Below are 16,693 nucleotides of genomic sequence, written 5' to 3'. Positions count from 1 at the left end.
GGGCCGCGCCGCCGCGCCCGGCCCGCTCCCGCCAGCGCAAGAGCCGCGCCCGCTCAGGGCTCCGGGGCCGCGGGGCTGCGCTCCTGGGCGCGCCAGGCTCGCTCCATGCCGCGGCCGCCCCGCGCCCCGCCTCCTCCGTGGCCGGGCTCCTCCCTCTGCGGGCGGCGGTGGCGGCCCTCGCGCCCTCCCTCCGGCCCTCCCCTCGCCGCCGACCCCTGGCAGGGGGAGTTCGGATGCGGACGCAGGACGGTGGTCAGGGCAGCCTAGTGGGAGCGGGGGGTGGAACGGGGGCTTCGGGCACCAGCAAAGCCGCCTGGAGCCGGTGAACGGGAGGGAGCGGCACCCCCGCCACCCGCCGGGTCCAGGGTCCGGATCGCTGGGTGCCCAGTCCCCCTCTAGGCCTGTGCCCCTCGTCCTGGACACCGGCCCCTGCCCATGCCCACTGCGTGATGCCCACTTTCCCCAGACCACTCCCCGACTGGGGCAGAGTCTGAGCTCTCGCTTCTCCACTGTGGCTCTGCTCAGAAACCTGCACTGGCTCCCTAGTACCCAGGCAGGCCAGAGCCACATGCTCTTCCAAGAGCCAGGCTCCCTGGGGCTTGGGAATTTGCTACGCTCTAGTCACACAGGGGCACCTTTCCTTCCCCTCCTGTGGGCTGTCCATCATGCTGTTGCCAACACCTTAACTACTCTAAAATCCTGACCCCTGGGCCAGCTGTTAAGTGACGGGCTCTCAGCCCAAACTCGCCCCGCCCTACCCCGTGTGATACTGGGGCGGCTGCTGGGGGTCGAGGCACGGCTCCGGCACAGCCGACAGAGGGCGCTGCGGAGCCGCCGCCGCCTGAGACCCGCGCAGCGCAGGGCCCAGCCTCGCCTCCCGGAGAGGTGACCACCCTCCTAGGGGCACCGAACTTCCTCAGCCCCTCCCGAGAGCTGCAGACCTCGTCCACTCACCAGGGCAGCCCCATACGGGGATCACTGCCCATCTAACTGCTGCTTAGCCCGGGCCTCAACTGTCAACCTCCTGAGACCCACACCTCTGATGCGCCAGGCACCTAATAACTGTTTGCAAGGAAGGAATTCTGCCGTCCCCACGGAGCAGGTGAGCTGCAGCCCCTCACACAGCAGGTCTTAGTTTTGTGTCTGCTGAAAGGATGAATGAACACACACAAAAAATGAATGCAGGGAGGAGCCTGTGGCAACACGTGCCTCCAACTTAGGAGCTGCCCATGGAAACATCCGGAATGCAGAATGTGCTCCTTTAGCCACTGGGCCGCACAGCCCTTAGAAAACCCGCGGGTCTATAAAAAAGCTTCAGGGGAGAATTGAGATTTGGGGCAGTACAGCCAGCCTTGCAAATCCAACAAGTCCGGGCAGAGAGACAGACAGGGAGACATCGCTGAGACCAGGCTGCAGAGCAGAGGCAGCAGCACAGGAAGGGGCGCCTTCCATAGGCCCTGCTGCACCTTGAGCCCTCTGCTGAACACTCAGGCTTAGAAAGTTGGGGATTGGGTCTACCTGGGGCCCAATGAAGCCGATCCCTAGCTCTCTGACCCTGGACCCATCACAGGCCCCACCTGGGTACCAGGACACTGATCTGTAACGTGGTAATAATAGAGCATGAACATGTATGTCGTCAAGGTTAAGCGAGCTAGTATACACATGCCATTCAGCCCAACAGCGGGCATGGACTGACAGAACTGTAAAGGCCGGCGGCCATCCTGACAACAACATACTGTTTATGTAACTCTTTCACTCAACAATGTCTGCCAAACACCCTCCTCAGTGCCTGGCTCTGATGAAACTAGGAAACGAGAAAGACAGTGTCTGCCTTCAAGGCACAGGGAGGGCAGGTGCTTTCACCAGTAGTTGCTAGGCTCTGCCAGGTGATCCCTCACCTGCCCAGGGCATTCTGGAAGGCTTCCCAAAGACAATGACTTGGGTAGGATTATTCCCACTTACTGATGAGAAGCCCAGGCACAAAGTGGCTATCTGAGAGCCAGTGCCCACCTCAGCACCCAATGCACAGCCCATAGAGGCCAGTGGGCTCCAGTCCAGGCATCTCTGCCTCAGGGACCCAGGCCTCAGGGTGAGGGTAAAGAACAGAAGCCACAGAGTCCTGCAGGTGCACCAGGGCTGGGAGAAACCATGACTATACCCTGGGAGCAGGGCGGGGCTTATCTGTAGATTGTGAGCCCTCCTGGAGTGGCAACTCCATCCCTGACCCCCCTACCACAGGCCACCAGCCCTGACTCTTCCCAGCCATGTTTGACACTGCTGTGTGTTTTCTAAATCAGAGGTGGGAACATACCCTCTCCACCTAACACTCCCTCAACTGCCCACTGTCCTCTTGGCAAGCCCAGCTCCAACCGCAAACCAGCGTGAATGTGCCTGTCCCCACCTCCAGAGATACCTTCTTCCCTTCCCCAACCAGGAAGCCCTAGCCCATCACTACACAGGTGCTAGGCACCACCAGGCCTCTCTCTGCCTCCCAGCGCTGGCTCCTCCTGGCTCAGGTCCCAGCACCCCACCCTCCCCACACCTCCAGGGCCTCCCAGCCCCCTCCTACCTGATCTTGCTCTGGCTGCCCCTGCCTGCTAAGGGGCCACTGATGTTGCTCTCCTGGTCGGCATCCCGGTCACGATCTTTCTCCTCTTGCAGTCGCTGGAGTAGCAGCTGGTGGGGGAGGCTTCTCAGCGAGGGTCCAGGAGAAGCTGCTGGCTGTGCCTCCCCCTTCAGGTTGATATCGCTGGCCGAGCGCTGCAGAGGCCGAGGGGATGCCAAGCCACTGGGGCCAGCCAGTCGCCGCCGCTTTGCATAGCTGGGGGTTTCCCTGAATGGTACTGGGGTAAGGGGGCATAGGTAAGACTCTGAAAAGCCAGCTGGGTGACCAACTTCTCCAGTTTGCCCAGGCTTTCCAGATGTTAAAACTAAATCCTGTGTTCCAGGAACTGCCTTGGTTCCAGGCAAACCAAAAGAGTTGGCCACCCTACAAATGAAGCTACCATTAAAGGGCCACGTCCCAGTCAAACTGCCTCTCACCCTAGCTTCAAGAGGTAGAAGCCTGCTTCTCCTCTCAGCCGAATGAGGCCTTGAGGATGCTCAGATATGCTCTAAGAACTGCATTTCACAAGCTTCAGGAGAGACAAAACAGGCTACATGTGACAAATCTCACCAGACTACTGCCGAACAGGACCATTTGTAGTTAACTATAACCAGGGAAACTATAAAAGACATTCTAGACCAGGGATCAGCAAACCTTTTCTGGAAAGAATTGGACAGTAACTACTTAAGGCTTTGCAAGCTATATAGTCTGTGTTGCAATGACTCAACTCTGCCACCACAGCATGAAAACCACCACAAACAACATATAAGCAAATAGGTGTGTTTGTGTTCCAACAGAATTTTACTTAAAAAGCAGATAGTGATTAAAAAGTATGATCAAGCTATATGCTACTTACAAAATAATTACTTTAAATCCAAAGAGACAAATAGGTTCAAAGTGAAAGGATAAGAAAAGCAATCTAATGTAAATAGTAACCAAAAGAGAGCTGGGTGGTTATGTGAATATCATACAAAATAAAATTTAAGATAAAAACTGTAACAAGAGACAGAGAAGGACATTGTATGTTGATTAACAGTTATTAACATATACAAACTGAACAACAGAACATCAAAATATGATACAAACAACACAATTTAAGAGAGAAATAGACAGTTCCACAATAATAGTAAGAGACTTTAATATCTTACTTTCAATAATGGGTAGAACATCTGGAGAGATCAATGAGGACATAGAAGACTTAAACCAATTAGACTTAACGATACATACAGAACATGCCACCCAACAAGGGCAGAATATATTCAAGAATTATTCTCAAGTACACATGGAACATTCTTCCAGACACACTGTTTGGCTGCAAAACAAGTCTCAGTAAAGTTTTAAAAGACTGAAATCATACAAAGTATATTTTTCAATCACAACAAAACAAAGCTGGAAATCGAGAAGTGAAAGAAAACTGGAAAATTCACAAATATGCAGAAATTAAACACCATACTCCTAGACAACCAATGTGTCAAAAAAGAAATCAGGCTGAGCATGGTGGCTCAAGCCTGTAATCCCAGCACTTGGGGAGGTCAAGGCAGGAGGATCACTTGAAGCCAGGAGTTTGAGACCAGCCTAGACAACACAGTGACACCCCCATCTCTATAAAAAAATAGAACACGATAGCCAGGTGTGGTGCTGCACCCTGTAGTTCCAGCTACTCAGGAAGCTGAGGTGGCAGGATGGCTTGAGACCAGGAGGTTGAGGCTGCAGTGAGCTATGATCAAGCCAGGGCACTCCAGCCTGGGCCACAGAGTGAGATCCCATCTCTAAAAAAAAAAAAAAAGAAAAGAAAAGAAAAGAAAAAAAAAGAAATGAAGAAATAAGGAAAATTAGAAAACACTTTAAGACAAACAAGAACAAAAATACAACATACGGAGCAAAAGTAGTACTTAAAGGGAAATTTAACGCTGTAAACACTTACTTTTAAAAAGGAGAACAATTTCAAATCAATAACCTAATTATACATCTTAAGAAACAAGAGAAGGCCAGGTACGGTGGCTCATGCCTGTAATCCTAGCACTCTGGGAGGCCGAGGCAGGCAGATCACCTGAGGTCGGGAGTTCAAGACCAGCCTGACCAACATGGAGAAACCCTGTCTCTACTAATAATACAAAAATTAGCCAGGTGTGGTGGTGCATGCCTGTAATCCCAGCTACTCAGGAGGCTGAGGCATGAGAATTGCTTGAACCCGGGAGGCGGAGGTGGCAGTGAGCCGAGATTGCACCATTGCACTCCAGCCTGGGCAATAAGAGTAAAACTCCATCTCAAGAAAAAAAAAAAAAGAAATAAAAAAGAAACAAGAGAAGGCCAGGCTCAGTGGCTCATGCCTGTTATCCCAGCACTTTGGGAGGCCAAAGCGGGAGGATCACTTGAGCCCAGGAGTTCAAGACCAGCCTAGCAGCATAGTGAGACCTTGTCTGTATGAATGAACAAATAAAAGAAAAGAGACTGGGCGTGGTGGCTCACGCCTGTAATCTCAGCACTTGGGAGGCTGAGGTGGGCAGATTACCTGAGGTCGGGAGTTCGAGACCAGCCTGACCAACACAGAGAAACTCTGTCTCTAAAAAATACAAAATTAGCTGGGCGTGGTGGCGGGTGCCTGTAATCCCAGCTACTCGGGAGGCTGAGGCAGGAGAATCGCTTGAACCCAGTTGGCCGAGGTTGCGGTGAGCTGAGATCGCACCATTGCACTCTAGCCTAGGCAACAAGAGAGAAACTCCATCTCCAAAATAAAAATAAAAAGAGAGAGAGAGAAGAAAAGAAGAAACTAGGGAAAGAAGAGCAAATGAAAGAGGAAGGAAGCAAGGGAGGGACGGACGGACTAGAGAAAGAAGACCAAAAAGAAACAAACAAGCAAACAAGAGAAAGAGCAAACCAAACGAGCAAAAGAAAGACAAGCGAGCAGAAGGAAGGACACAGTAAGATTAGAGCGGAGATAAACAAAAGAGAAAAACAGTGGAGAATCAAGGAAATAAAAGGTTGTTTCTTTGATAATGTCAACATAATTGACAAACCTTTAGCTAGATTGACTAGTAAGGAGAGAAGATGGACAGAAATAACTAAAATCACAAATGAAATTTGGGGACTTACTACCAGCATTACAGAAGTTAAAAAGGAATATAATACTACGAACAATTATACGCCAACAAATAGAAAAGCTAGATGAGGTAGACAAATTTCTAGAAAAACACAAATTACCAAAACTGACTCAAGAAGAAATAGAAAATTTAAACAGACCTGTAAGAAGCAAAGAGATTGAATCTTGAACCACAAGCCTCCCAACGAAGAAAAGTCCACCACCAGATGGCATCACTGGTGCACTCTACTAGAAATTTAAAGAATTGACACAAATTCTCAAACTCTTCCAAAAAGCAGAAGAGGAGGGAACACTCCCTCATTTCATGAGGCCAGTATTACCCTGATACCAAAGCCAGATAAGGGCATTACAGGAAAAGAAATCTACAGACTAATGTAATCAATATAATACATCACATTAATAGAGAAAAGGGGGAAAAAAACATGATCATTTCAATTGATGCATAAAAAGCATCTGCCATAATCTGACACTCTTTTATTATAAAAACACTCAGGAAACTAGTAATAGAGGCTAGTAACTTCCTCAACATAAAAAGGAAATTTATTAAAAATCCAAAGTGCTTGCTTCAGCAGCACATATACTAAAATTGGAATGATACAAATATTAGCATGTCCTCTGCACAAGGATGACATGCAAATTCGTGAAGCATTCCATATTTAAAAAACAAAAAAACAAACAAAAAAAACACACATAGATAGCATCATACACAATGGTAAAAGACTGAATGCTTTCCCCCTAAGATCAGGAACAAGGCAAAGATGCCTGCTTTCACTACTGGTATTTAAACACTATACTGAAAGTTCTAGACAGGCAAAAAAAAAAAAAAAAAGGGTACCCAAATTGGGAAAGAAGAATAAAACTATCTCTATTTGCAGATGGCGTGATCCTATATATAGAAAATCCCAAAGAAGACACCAAAAGAGCTACTAGAGCTAATAAATAAATTCAGCAAAGTTGTAGGCCACAAGATCAGCACAAAAAAACACTTGTTTTTATACACCAGCAATGAACAATCCAAAAAGGAAATTAAGAAGATAATTCCATTTATAATAGCATCCAAAAGAAGAAAATACTCAAGAATAAATTTAACTAAGGAAGTAAAAAAACTATATACTGAAAATGACAAAACACTGCTTAGAGATGACGTAAATAAATAAAAGGACATCCCATGTTCATTAATTGGAAGACAATGGTGTTAAAATGTTAATGTCACCCAGAGTAACTGACAGATTCAATGCAAAATTCCAATGTCCCTTTTTGCACAAATAGAAAAGCAATGTTCAGATCTATATGGAATTGCAAGGGGCCCTGATTAGCCAAAACAATAACAAATAAGAAGAACAAAGTTGAAGCACTCCAACCTCCTGATTTCAAAAGTTACTACATGGTGGGTGCGGTGGCTCATGCCTGTAATCCCAACACTTCAGGAGACGGAGGTGGGTGGATCACCTGAGGTCGAGGGTTCAAGACCAGCCTGGCCAACATGGTGAAACCCCATCTCTACTAATAATACAAAAATTAGCTGGGCGTGGTGGCACACACCTGTAATCCCAGCTACTTTGGAGGCTGAGGCAGGAGAATTGCTTGAACCTGGGAGGTGGAGGTTGCAGTGAGCTGAGATTGTGCCATTGCACTCCAGCCTGGGTACAAGAGCAATACTCCATCTCCAAAAAAATAAAAATAAAAAGTTACTACAAAGCTGCAATAATCAAAACCATGTGGTACTGGCATAAGAATACACATGTAGACCACTGGGATAGAATTGAGAGTCCAAATAAACCCACATATCTAGGATCAATTCATTTTCAACAAGGGTGCCAAGACCATTCAATGGGAAAAGAACCATCTCTTCAACAAATGGTGCTGGACAATTGGATATTCATATGCAAAAGAATGAAGATGGCTCCCTACCTCACACCATAAACAAAAGTTAACTTAAAATGGATCAGTAACCTAAATATAGGAGTGAAAACTATAAAATTCTTAGAAGAAAACCTAGAGGATAAACCCTCGTGACCTATGACACCAAAAGCATGAACAACAAAAGAAAAAAATAAATACTTTGAACTTTATCAAAATTAAAAATTCTTGAATATCAAAGGACATTAACAAAAAAGTGACAAGGATCTCCTATTCTACAGAGAAAATATTTACAGATCACATATTCCATACAAGTTTAGTATTCAGAATATATAAAGAACACTTACAACTCAACAACAACAAAAATAAATGACCCAATTTAAAAATGGACAAAGGACTTGACTTTTCTCCAAAGAAGATATACAAATGCCCAATAAGCACATGAAAAGATGCAGAACATCATTAGTCACTAGGGAAATACAAGTCAAAACCACAATGAAATACCATTTCACACTTACTAGGATGGCTATAGTCAAAAAAAAAAAAAAAGGGTAGTAACAACTGTTGAAGATGTGAACAAACTGGAAGCCTCTTACATCACTGGTGGGAAAGCAAAATGGTAGAAAACAGTTTGGCAATTCCTCAAGAAGTTAAACATAGAATTATCATGATTCCAAAATTCCATTCCTAGGTATATACCTAAGAGATTGAAAATAGGTATTCAAACAAGTACATGTACACACGTTGGTAGCAGCCATATTCAAAATAGTCAAAAGGTAGACACAACCCACATATCCATCGACAGATGAATGCATAAACAAAATGTCATTTATACCAACAGTGAAATACTATTCAGCCATAAGCAGGAATGAAGTAGTGATGTATCCTACAAGGTGAAGCTCAAAAACATGTTGAGTAAAAGCAGCCAGACACTAAGTGTCACATGTTGTATGATTCCACTGACATGAAATATCAAGAATAGGCAAATCTATAATCCATGAGACAAAAGTGCATTAATGGCTGACAGAGTTGGAGGGAGAGGGTAATTAATGCAGAATTACTGCTTAATGTGTCCAGGGTCTTATTTTGTGGTGATAAAAATGTTTTGGAATTCAATAGAATTGGCTGCACAACACTGTGAATATACAAAATACTACTGAATCATTCTGGCCTGGAAGTGGTCACCTCTGCTTCCTTGCCTCTGTCACGTCAGGCCACTCTTTGGGTCCACACTGTCTCTTACCCTCTCAGGCACACAGTCCCAGGCACAGGTGTGTTCTCATGGGCATGACACCACCCTGGAGAAGCAGTTCCCCAAGGTACTCATCAAAAGCACTGTGGGATACCAATTCCGCCCCTCAGGCCTGTCAGTCTAGAGGGGGCAAGCAGGGCTGTCAAGAGGCGGCAAGTTATCCTGTCCCCCAAAGGGTGACACAGGTCCCAGTCTACCAGATCCCACCGGGTGGCACCTTCCCACCAGAGAAGGCGGCACCTCCTTCCAGTTCCTCTTACGTGTACAGGCCCCACTCTGGGACCCCAGTGGGGATAGGATGTAGCAAGTCATGACTGTCATGTCCTTGGAGCAAATGTGTACAGAGGGCATGAGAGTGACAAGGGCAGACCCTGAATCAATCACATCTGAATTAACCCCCTCTGTGCCTCAGTTTCCTTCTCTGTAAAACAGTCTAATAATCACTTCTTGGGAGATTGTTGAGAGGGCAAATTGAGATAAGGGGCTTATATTAAATCCTGACAAATATGCTGCCTGTACTCAGGGCGATCTGGAGGTGTCACCCTAGTGTCTGTGTGTGACACCTGAGCAGGTAAGGGTGGTGTTCGCCCACAGAGCTGATGACCACATCAGGATGAACTGACACAGATGCCTGCTCCTTACCACTCAGGGGTGTGTGTCTAACCCCAACCGAGCAAGCACACCTGGGTTGGATGGCCAGTAAGTCACAACCATGGTGACCCCAAGAGCCCTGGGGTATCTGTCCACAGCACACAGACGAGGGGCAGATGGGGCCTTCCCGCCTGCCCTCCAAGCAACTAGACCAAGGCCACCGGCCAGTGTCCAGCCCCACCCAGGACCAAATGCCATAGGAGGCCACAGGGGGAAGGGGATGCAAATGACTGTAAGAGACCATGTTTTACTTAAGAGAAACTGAGGCGCAGAGGTCCTAGACAGCTTTCCCATGGTTAGACAATTACAGGTAGAAGAGGAGGTCCCACACATGCACCAACCAGGGCCCTCCAACACTAAGGGCCAAAGCACCAGCCCAAACCAGAAGTATCTGTTGCCCCTTACGCAAACCCCAAACCTTACCACAGTTCTCCCCTGACCTGACCCTGGACTCCGACCCTACCCATCCCACTGGCCCAGTTACGTACCCAACACATACTTCCCTGCAGTGGCCTTGAGAGCAGCTGTAGCACTCACTGAGGGTCTGCCACAGCCTCAGATGGTTCAACTAACACAGCCTGGGGTGGAGGGGCTCATAACCAAGCCTTACAGGGGGATGTTCAGGGGGAACTCTACAGAAGAAGGGCTCCTAAACATGAAACCGACCTTAATCTTAACCCCAGCCCAAAATTCAACTGCAGCCCTGACCATAACCTCACACTAGAACCAAGTGAGATTCCAACCCTAACACCTGCTCCAAATGTTTGCTGCCCACTATCACTTCAAATTAAAACAAAAACAAAAAATGGGGATACCCACAAGTAAACACTCATGGCAGGAAGGGGGTCCTGGGAGTCCATGTTCCAGAGGGAGGCACAGGCAGAAAAGCCTGGACCACCCAGGACACAGAGGGATCAGCAAAGGAGCTCCTGTGCAGCCAGAAGGCTGGCAGGGTCCTCAACAGGACGGTCCCAGCCTGGCCAGCAGCAACTCTCCCACAGGGGAGCCCACCCTCTCCAGCAGCCACACAGGACGGTACCAGCCTGGCACCACACCCACCAGAGACCTCCCAGAGGCTCGGGTGTCCTGGCTGAGGCCACGTGTGTGTCTCCTGGTTTTCCTTCCAGGACCGTGAGTCACGCACACACCAGGCACACACCAGCAGGGGGCTCAGAGCTCCTTGCCCTGAGGACGACTATGGCACTATTCCCAGCCCCATTCTGCTTTCCCATCACTGTTTTGTTTTCCTTATGTGTCGTTTATGTGATCTTTTCACGTTGAGAGCTTGCTACAGACCACCTAGACTCACACTTGCTCCAGGGTGAAGTGAGGTCCACCACCCCCATGTCTTCTGCTGGCCCTTCCTAGGATTTAACGGGAAGCAGGGACTCTGACCCTAACTTCAACCCTACTCTCAACCTACGCTGTCCCCTAAGCTGAATGCTATAGCCCCAGCTCACAGCCCAAACCTCACCATGCTCTTCTCCCAGACCAAAAACAACATTCACTCAACACAGGCCCTGTGGCCTATTCCTCATGCCCGCAGTGGCCACTCAGAGACCACTGGCCACAGAGTGCAGATGGGGGGTAAGGGGCCCCTTTGTTATGTCACCACTGACCACTTTCTGCTAGGCCTCAGAAAACCACACGAAGCTACATTCAACAGGGCCGCCCAGGTGGGCAGAACTCACCAACATCCGAGTCTTTGTGGGTCTTGATGACCTCTGCAAGCTCAAAGTTCCCTGCGATGATGGCCACCTGAGGGAAAGGGGGGTCAAGGCGTGGAGGAGCAGGGAGGGGGCTGAGCAGCACCAGCTTTGCCTCCCCAGCCAGCCCCAGCTACTCCTTCTCGAGCTCCTGTGTGGAGTCTTCCTTGGTTGGGGGCCCCAGAGACCCCAGCCCATTCCTCTTCTCTACTGACACACACTCCTCCCTATAACTGGGATGCCACAGGCATGCCTCCTAACTGGAGTGACCCGCCATCTGTTCGCCTGGGACCAAGGGGCTACCTGGACAGGAGAAGTTCAGAGCTAAAACCAGCAGTCCCAAGCAAACAGGCACACTGGTCTGTCCCAACATGCAGCCAGGTTTCCCGTCTCAGCCAAGGCCCCATCGCTGCCCAAGCTGCCAAGCTCATCCTCCCCTTCCTGTGACCCTGCACCCAGTCATCCAACAGGCCCTGGCGTATCTGCTTCCCGATGTGCTCAAACCCCTCTGGCAGCCCACTGCTGCCTCCACCTTCTATGACCACACAACTCAGCAGCCTGACCACTCTTCCCACACCTCACTCCTACTAAAAATAGAGTTCTGTCTCCGTTCCTGGTCTGCAAACCCCCACGATATTCCCCCGACTCCCCAACAAACTCCAAGTCACAGAGACCACGTCCACCTGGTCATCAGTGCCAACCGACCCGGAATTACATCAGCGGCTGGGACCACACCCCTTCTCCAGTTTGGCTTCTGCACCCCTGCTGGTCTCTGGGGGGGGGGGGTCAGACCCACACCTGTCACCCCAGTCTTCTCATCCTCCCTGTCCCCTGCCCCAGAGCCCTTCTGACCCTCCTCTTCCCCTGGCAGGGGGATGAAGGGAACATCAGCACCAAACACCTCCTCACGTGCTGGGCTCGTCCCCCAACACCTCCTCGTGGGCAGTCCTGGGGGAGGTGCTCCCTTAGGGCCTTCCAGGGAAGAACCAAGGTTCAGAGAAGTCAGGTCACACGGACACAGAGACAGACACCTCTGGGGCGGCCTCGCACTCCTGTAAACCACCGGTGTACCTGGAAGGCTGTCTGGCTGTTGTAGTTGCGGACATCCCTGTTGGCTCCACGGAAGAGCAAGACACGAGCACAGCTCTCCTGTTGGGGAGAAGAGGGGATCACAGCTGGGTGGCTGGAGAGACCATCCACGCACAACAGCACATGTGCACACAGGAACGCACACATGGCGTGCGCAGGGCACAGGCTCACACACACAGACTCACACCTGTTTGTTCCATGTATACTGAGTGGCAGAGGGACAAGCAGGTAGGTATACACGCTCAGGTCTCACCTGGCCCACAGGGCCTAGATGTACCCAATTCATACCTGGTTATTCAGAACACACGTGCACACATGTGAAGCCTATGTGTATTCAGAGAACAAATGTGCACACATAGCCCTATGAGGCTGTGCTGCAACCACAGCTTACTGCAGGACGCAGAGCACATACATATACCATACGGCACACAGGCAGGGATGCACATACATCATCACTGTACAGGGTCACCGGTGTGCACACACACGCGTACACCCCCAGAACAGGCAGGTCTATCCACGCTCGCTGGTGCAGGCATGTGCAGCACACACAGTCGCACCTGGTTGTAGAGGGCACAGATGTGCAGGGCCGTGTTCCCCGAAGCATTCTGGGCCCCCATGTTGGCCCCGTAGAACAGCAGGTGCTCCAGGTGCTGTACGTGCCCAAAGCGGCAGGCCTGTGCGGAGAGCAAGGTGCTGTAGGGTCCCTGGGCAGAGGCTAGGGCCCCCACCCCTACAGACAGAGCCAGGACCCCACACCCAGCACACACAGGCCGGGACCCCACCTCAGCTCCCTGCACACCTGGTGGATCTCCTGCCAGCCATTCTCGTCGGTGGTCCCCAGCTGAGCGTGGTCGTGGAGAAGCAGCTCACAGCAGAGGGCATCCCCACCCCCCAGGGCGCTGTGGTAGAGGGGTGTCAAGCCGCGGCTGTCCTTGTAGTCAGGTGAAGCCCCCAGGTCCAGCAGGGTCTGAGGGTGAGTAGCCTCAGTATCCACACCAGGCACAGCGGCCCCCAGCCCCATCACCAGGCCAGGCCCAGCCCTCACTGACCGTCAGTGCTGCCGCGTTCCGCTGGCGCGTGGCACAGTGCACGGCAGTGAGCCCATCGCGAGTGCGGAAGTCCAGGTGGGCACCGCCATTCTTCAGCACCTTCAGCAGGTCCGTGGCATTGTCCAGCTGGGCTGCGAGGCTCAGGGGGCACTCTGGGTTCAGAGACAGATAAGGGTCAGGCTCCCAGCCGCTCAAAGGCCATGCCCCACCCCTGCTCTGCTCACCTCCTGAGTCAGGGTCATGGAAGTTGGGGTCCAGCCCCTTGTCCAGCAGGCGGGCCACCTTGTCCGTGCTATGCAGCTGGACATAGTCCATGAACTTCTTCAGGTTCGCCTGGAACACCGGCCATCAGTCAGCCTGGCACCAAGGTCTCTATCATCTGAACATTACCCGCCTTCCTCCTGCAAGCCTCAGGCCACCTTCAAGCGTCCCCTGCCACATCCCTACCAATCTGACCTGTCACCTGACTTCGCAATTGTCACCCACAGCCCTGCACTCCCACCACGGCCCCAATCCCCACTTGGGTGGACCCATGCACAGCTCAAAACCCTTCCTTGCATCCTGATAGCCAAACCTGTCACGACTGTCAGCTTGCACCCAAGTAGCCCCTCACCAAGGCCAGGTCACCCTGGTCGATCCCCAAGAAAGTCCCCTACTCCAGGCTCAGTCACTGCCCTGGCTCTGTCTCTCTGGCCCTGCTGCCCCAACCTGCCTGGCCTAGAACAGCCGAGGTCCACCCAGGCAGGAACCAGCCCCACAGCAGCCCTGAATCCTCAGCACCCTGAGACGATCTGCTCCTTCTCCGGTGCGTCTTCCTCTCCAGCTCACCCCACGGCAGACCCCCACCCCGGGGACCCCTCCTGTGACATGACTGATGGCCTTGTACTCATTCACCCAGTTTATTCACTCGCCCCACAAGACCTGACTTCCCCAGCCAGCACTACGGACGCCACACACACAAGGCAAGGTGCCCTGGCCAAAGGCCTGGCCTTTCCATAAACCCCCAGTGTACATCAGAAATAGGGGAGGGTGCCAGAGGGACCCCTGCCTTGGGAGGCAACCTCCTCAGGAGGGCCAGGCAGTGAAAGAGGAGGAAGTGCTCACTACCAGGTGAGGGAAACACCGCTGGAGCTCAGGCAGGCAGAAACACAGGGCTATGTAAGAAGTTTAGGCTCATTCTAAAAAGTAACGAGACCTACTGCAGAGTGAGTCACTCATGTCTTGTTGGTCACTGAAGAGAGATCTGGAGGGAGAGGTGGCCATAGGGGAGGAACCCAGGCTGACAAGGTCAAGTAAGGGCCAGTGGCGGGACAGGGGGACCCTTCCACAGTGGACTCTGCCCAGCCATAGTGCTAAGGCCATTGACCACCGCATGCCCTGGGGCAGCAGCAAAGTCTGGCACAGAAGCCTGAAGTTCCAAAGTCACTGACGGGACTATTAGGGCACAGGGGTGACAGTTCTGACCCCTCTCCTGGGCTCCAGAGACTGCCCATAAAGTATCCAGCAAGCAAGTGCCTGCTGGCCTGTGGGCTGGGGATGGGAACCCCTGGGGAGGGACCGGGGCACCCACCCTGCCCCTCTGATATTTAGAGGTAAATAGTAAGGTGAAGAGAAATAGTAAGGTGCCCCCCTCAAGAGCATTTGGGGTCAGGCCCAGTTAGGGGTGGCACCCAGCAGTAAAGACCCCTCACAGGTACGCTTGGGCACAGGGCCTGGAATCAGACAGATCTGGGTTCAGCCCCAGCTTCACTGTCTACACAGTTGGGCACTCTGTGTCCCCATCTGTGAAATAGGGTTATAATAGTCCCTCTGGAAGAGGATTAATGAGAGGTCTAATTACAAATGCCCAGCACTGGCTGACCACTCAATGCTGGGTGCCTTGTCCCCACAGCCATCATATCAGATGCTTGTGCATTCCGTCTCCCACCCAGCTTCTCACAGGACACTCCAGCCCCTAAGCCAGGGGGGTCAGCAAGAGTCTGATCTACCTGGAACACATCACTGTACCACCTGTCCCCCAGCCATGGGGCCGGGAATCTGTGCCCAGCCCTCCAGCCACACCCAGTACCGGCTCCGGGCCCCTGATGATAGGGACATAGACTGAGCTGAAGCGGGGGGACTGTGGTCAGCCCCAAGCTGGGGTGGGGGACAGCAGGCACAGGGAGGCAAGAGGGAACCTCAGGAGCCCCCTCCCCGTGATCCTTTACCTTTGTGTGAAGCTTTGCAAACTGCTTATCATCAATGAGGTTCTGGGCATAAACTCGCCGCTTGTATCGAAACTGCTCAGATAAAGAAAAGGTAGAGAAAATGGCCCCACCCCGGCTGAGCAAGGGAGTCCATGCACAAACCCCGTCCCGCTCATGCTGGCCACACCGCACCCCTTACTGCCCTCCTGTACACACCATCAGTGCAGCACAACCCAATGCCACACAAATCCAGATGCACATACTACCACGGTGGACAGAGCTAACAGCTGCCATGCACCCACCACGCTCAGGCATGATGCAGCGCGATGGAAGGCACATGCCTAGCTGCCCGCAGCCTGCACTGTCCTGTCTCCTTCCCCTCCCCAGGATTCTCTGCAAAATCGCACTCGTCTCTGAAGGCCTGCTTCCAGGCTTACCTTCCTAGACGTCCCCCACACTCTCCAGGTAGAACTGACCCCGCTTTCCTGTGCCACCATGGAGGCCCGCCCAATTTTGAGCTCAGCTCACAAGATCCTTATTCAATGCCCATTGCAGCTGGGCACCCCCCTCCACCCTGCCAAACTTCAAGACTTTCCACAGGACTGACCCAGTTTGTGTCCCCATGCCTAGCAGGGCACTCAATACATCTTCACACCATGCATGGGTGAGCAAAGGAGGGGACTTAGGTTGGCCTTCACAAGACTTCACAGCTGGAGAAAGGAACAAATGTGCACACAGATAGCCCTGCTCACACCACACACCCCTCTGGCACTCACTCCTGCTCACACTCCTCCCTGGAGAACATTGCTCAGCATCCACACCACCCATGCTGCTCAATGCATACACTGTTCAAAACTACACACACCACACACTCTGTACGTGCTGCACACAGCCCACACTGCACACACTGCGCACACTGCTCACTGTATACTGCATATCCTGCTTACCACAATCACAACCCCACCCACACTATACTCACTGCCCTACGCTGCAATGCTGTACACACTGCTCATTGCATGCAGTGTACACACTCACTGCACACACTGCGCACTACACACACTGCACACCACTCGCTGCACACACTCTACATGCTCGTTGCCTCCTTTGTGCACACTCCCTGCACTGTGCCCACTCACTACAGAGGCTCACGGCACACAGCACACACCACTCACGCTGTACATGCTGTGCACACTGC

The 16,693-nt window shown here is 51.5% G+C and overlaps 1 protein-coding gene and 1 non-coding gene across 2 annotated transcripts in view; one reads left to right on the top strand and one right to left on the bottom strand.

Moving 5' to 3' along the window:
• Positions 1 to 53: 53 nt before the first annotated feature.
• LOC113219908 (SH3 and multiple ankyrin repeat domains protein 3) overlaps positions 54 to 16,693 on the bottom strand; it is a 40,357-nt gene continuing 23,717 nt past the window's right edge. Inside the window, exons 2-11 of the mRNA XM_031934596.1 lie at positions 15,520 to 15,675; positions 13,537 to 13,645; positions 13,313 to 13,464; positions 13,063 to 13,230; positions 12,821 to 12,937; positions 12,246 to 12,323; positions 11,160 to 11,226; positions 2,570 to 2,843; positions 759 to 933; positions 54 to 263 (exon numbers count right to left, since the gene is read on the bottom strand). Of these exons, the coding sequence (XP_031790456.1) occupies positions 54 to 263; positions 759 to 933; positions 2,570 to 2,843; positions 11,160 to 11,226; positions 12,246 to 12,323; positions 12,821 to 12,937; positions 13,063 to 13,230; positions 13,313 to 13,464; positions 13,537 to 13,645; positions 15,520 to 15,675 (1,506 nt within the window). The remainder of the gene's footprint in view (positions 264 to 758; positions 934 to 2,569; positions 2,844 to 11,159; positions 11,227 to 12,245; positions 12,324 to 12,820; positions 12,938 to 13,062; positions 13,231 to 13,312; positions 13,465 to 13,536; positions 13,646 to 15,519; positions 15,676 to 16,693) is intronic.
• On the top strand, positions 6,262 to 6,365 carry LOC111549186. Its single transcript, XR_002733638.1, has one exon. It is a non-coding gene; the product is annotated as a U6 spliceosomal RNA (small nuclear RNA).

Source organism: Piliocolobus tephrosceles, chromosome 19, assembly GCF_002776525.5.
Source record: "Piliocolobus tephrosceles isolate RC106 chromosome 19, ASM277652v3, whole genome shotgun sequence".
In the NCBI taxonomy this organism is placed as follows: Eukaryota; Metazoa; Chordata; class Mammalia; order Primates; family Cercopithecidae; genus Piliocolobus; species Piliocolobus tephrosceles.
This window is presented reverse-complemented; position numbering and strand designations above follow the sequence as displayed.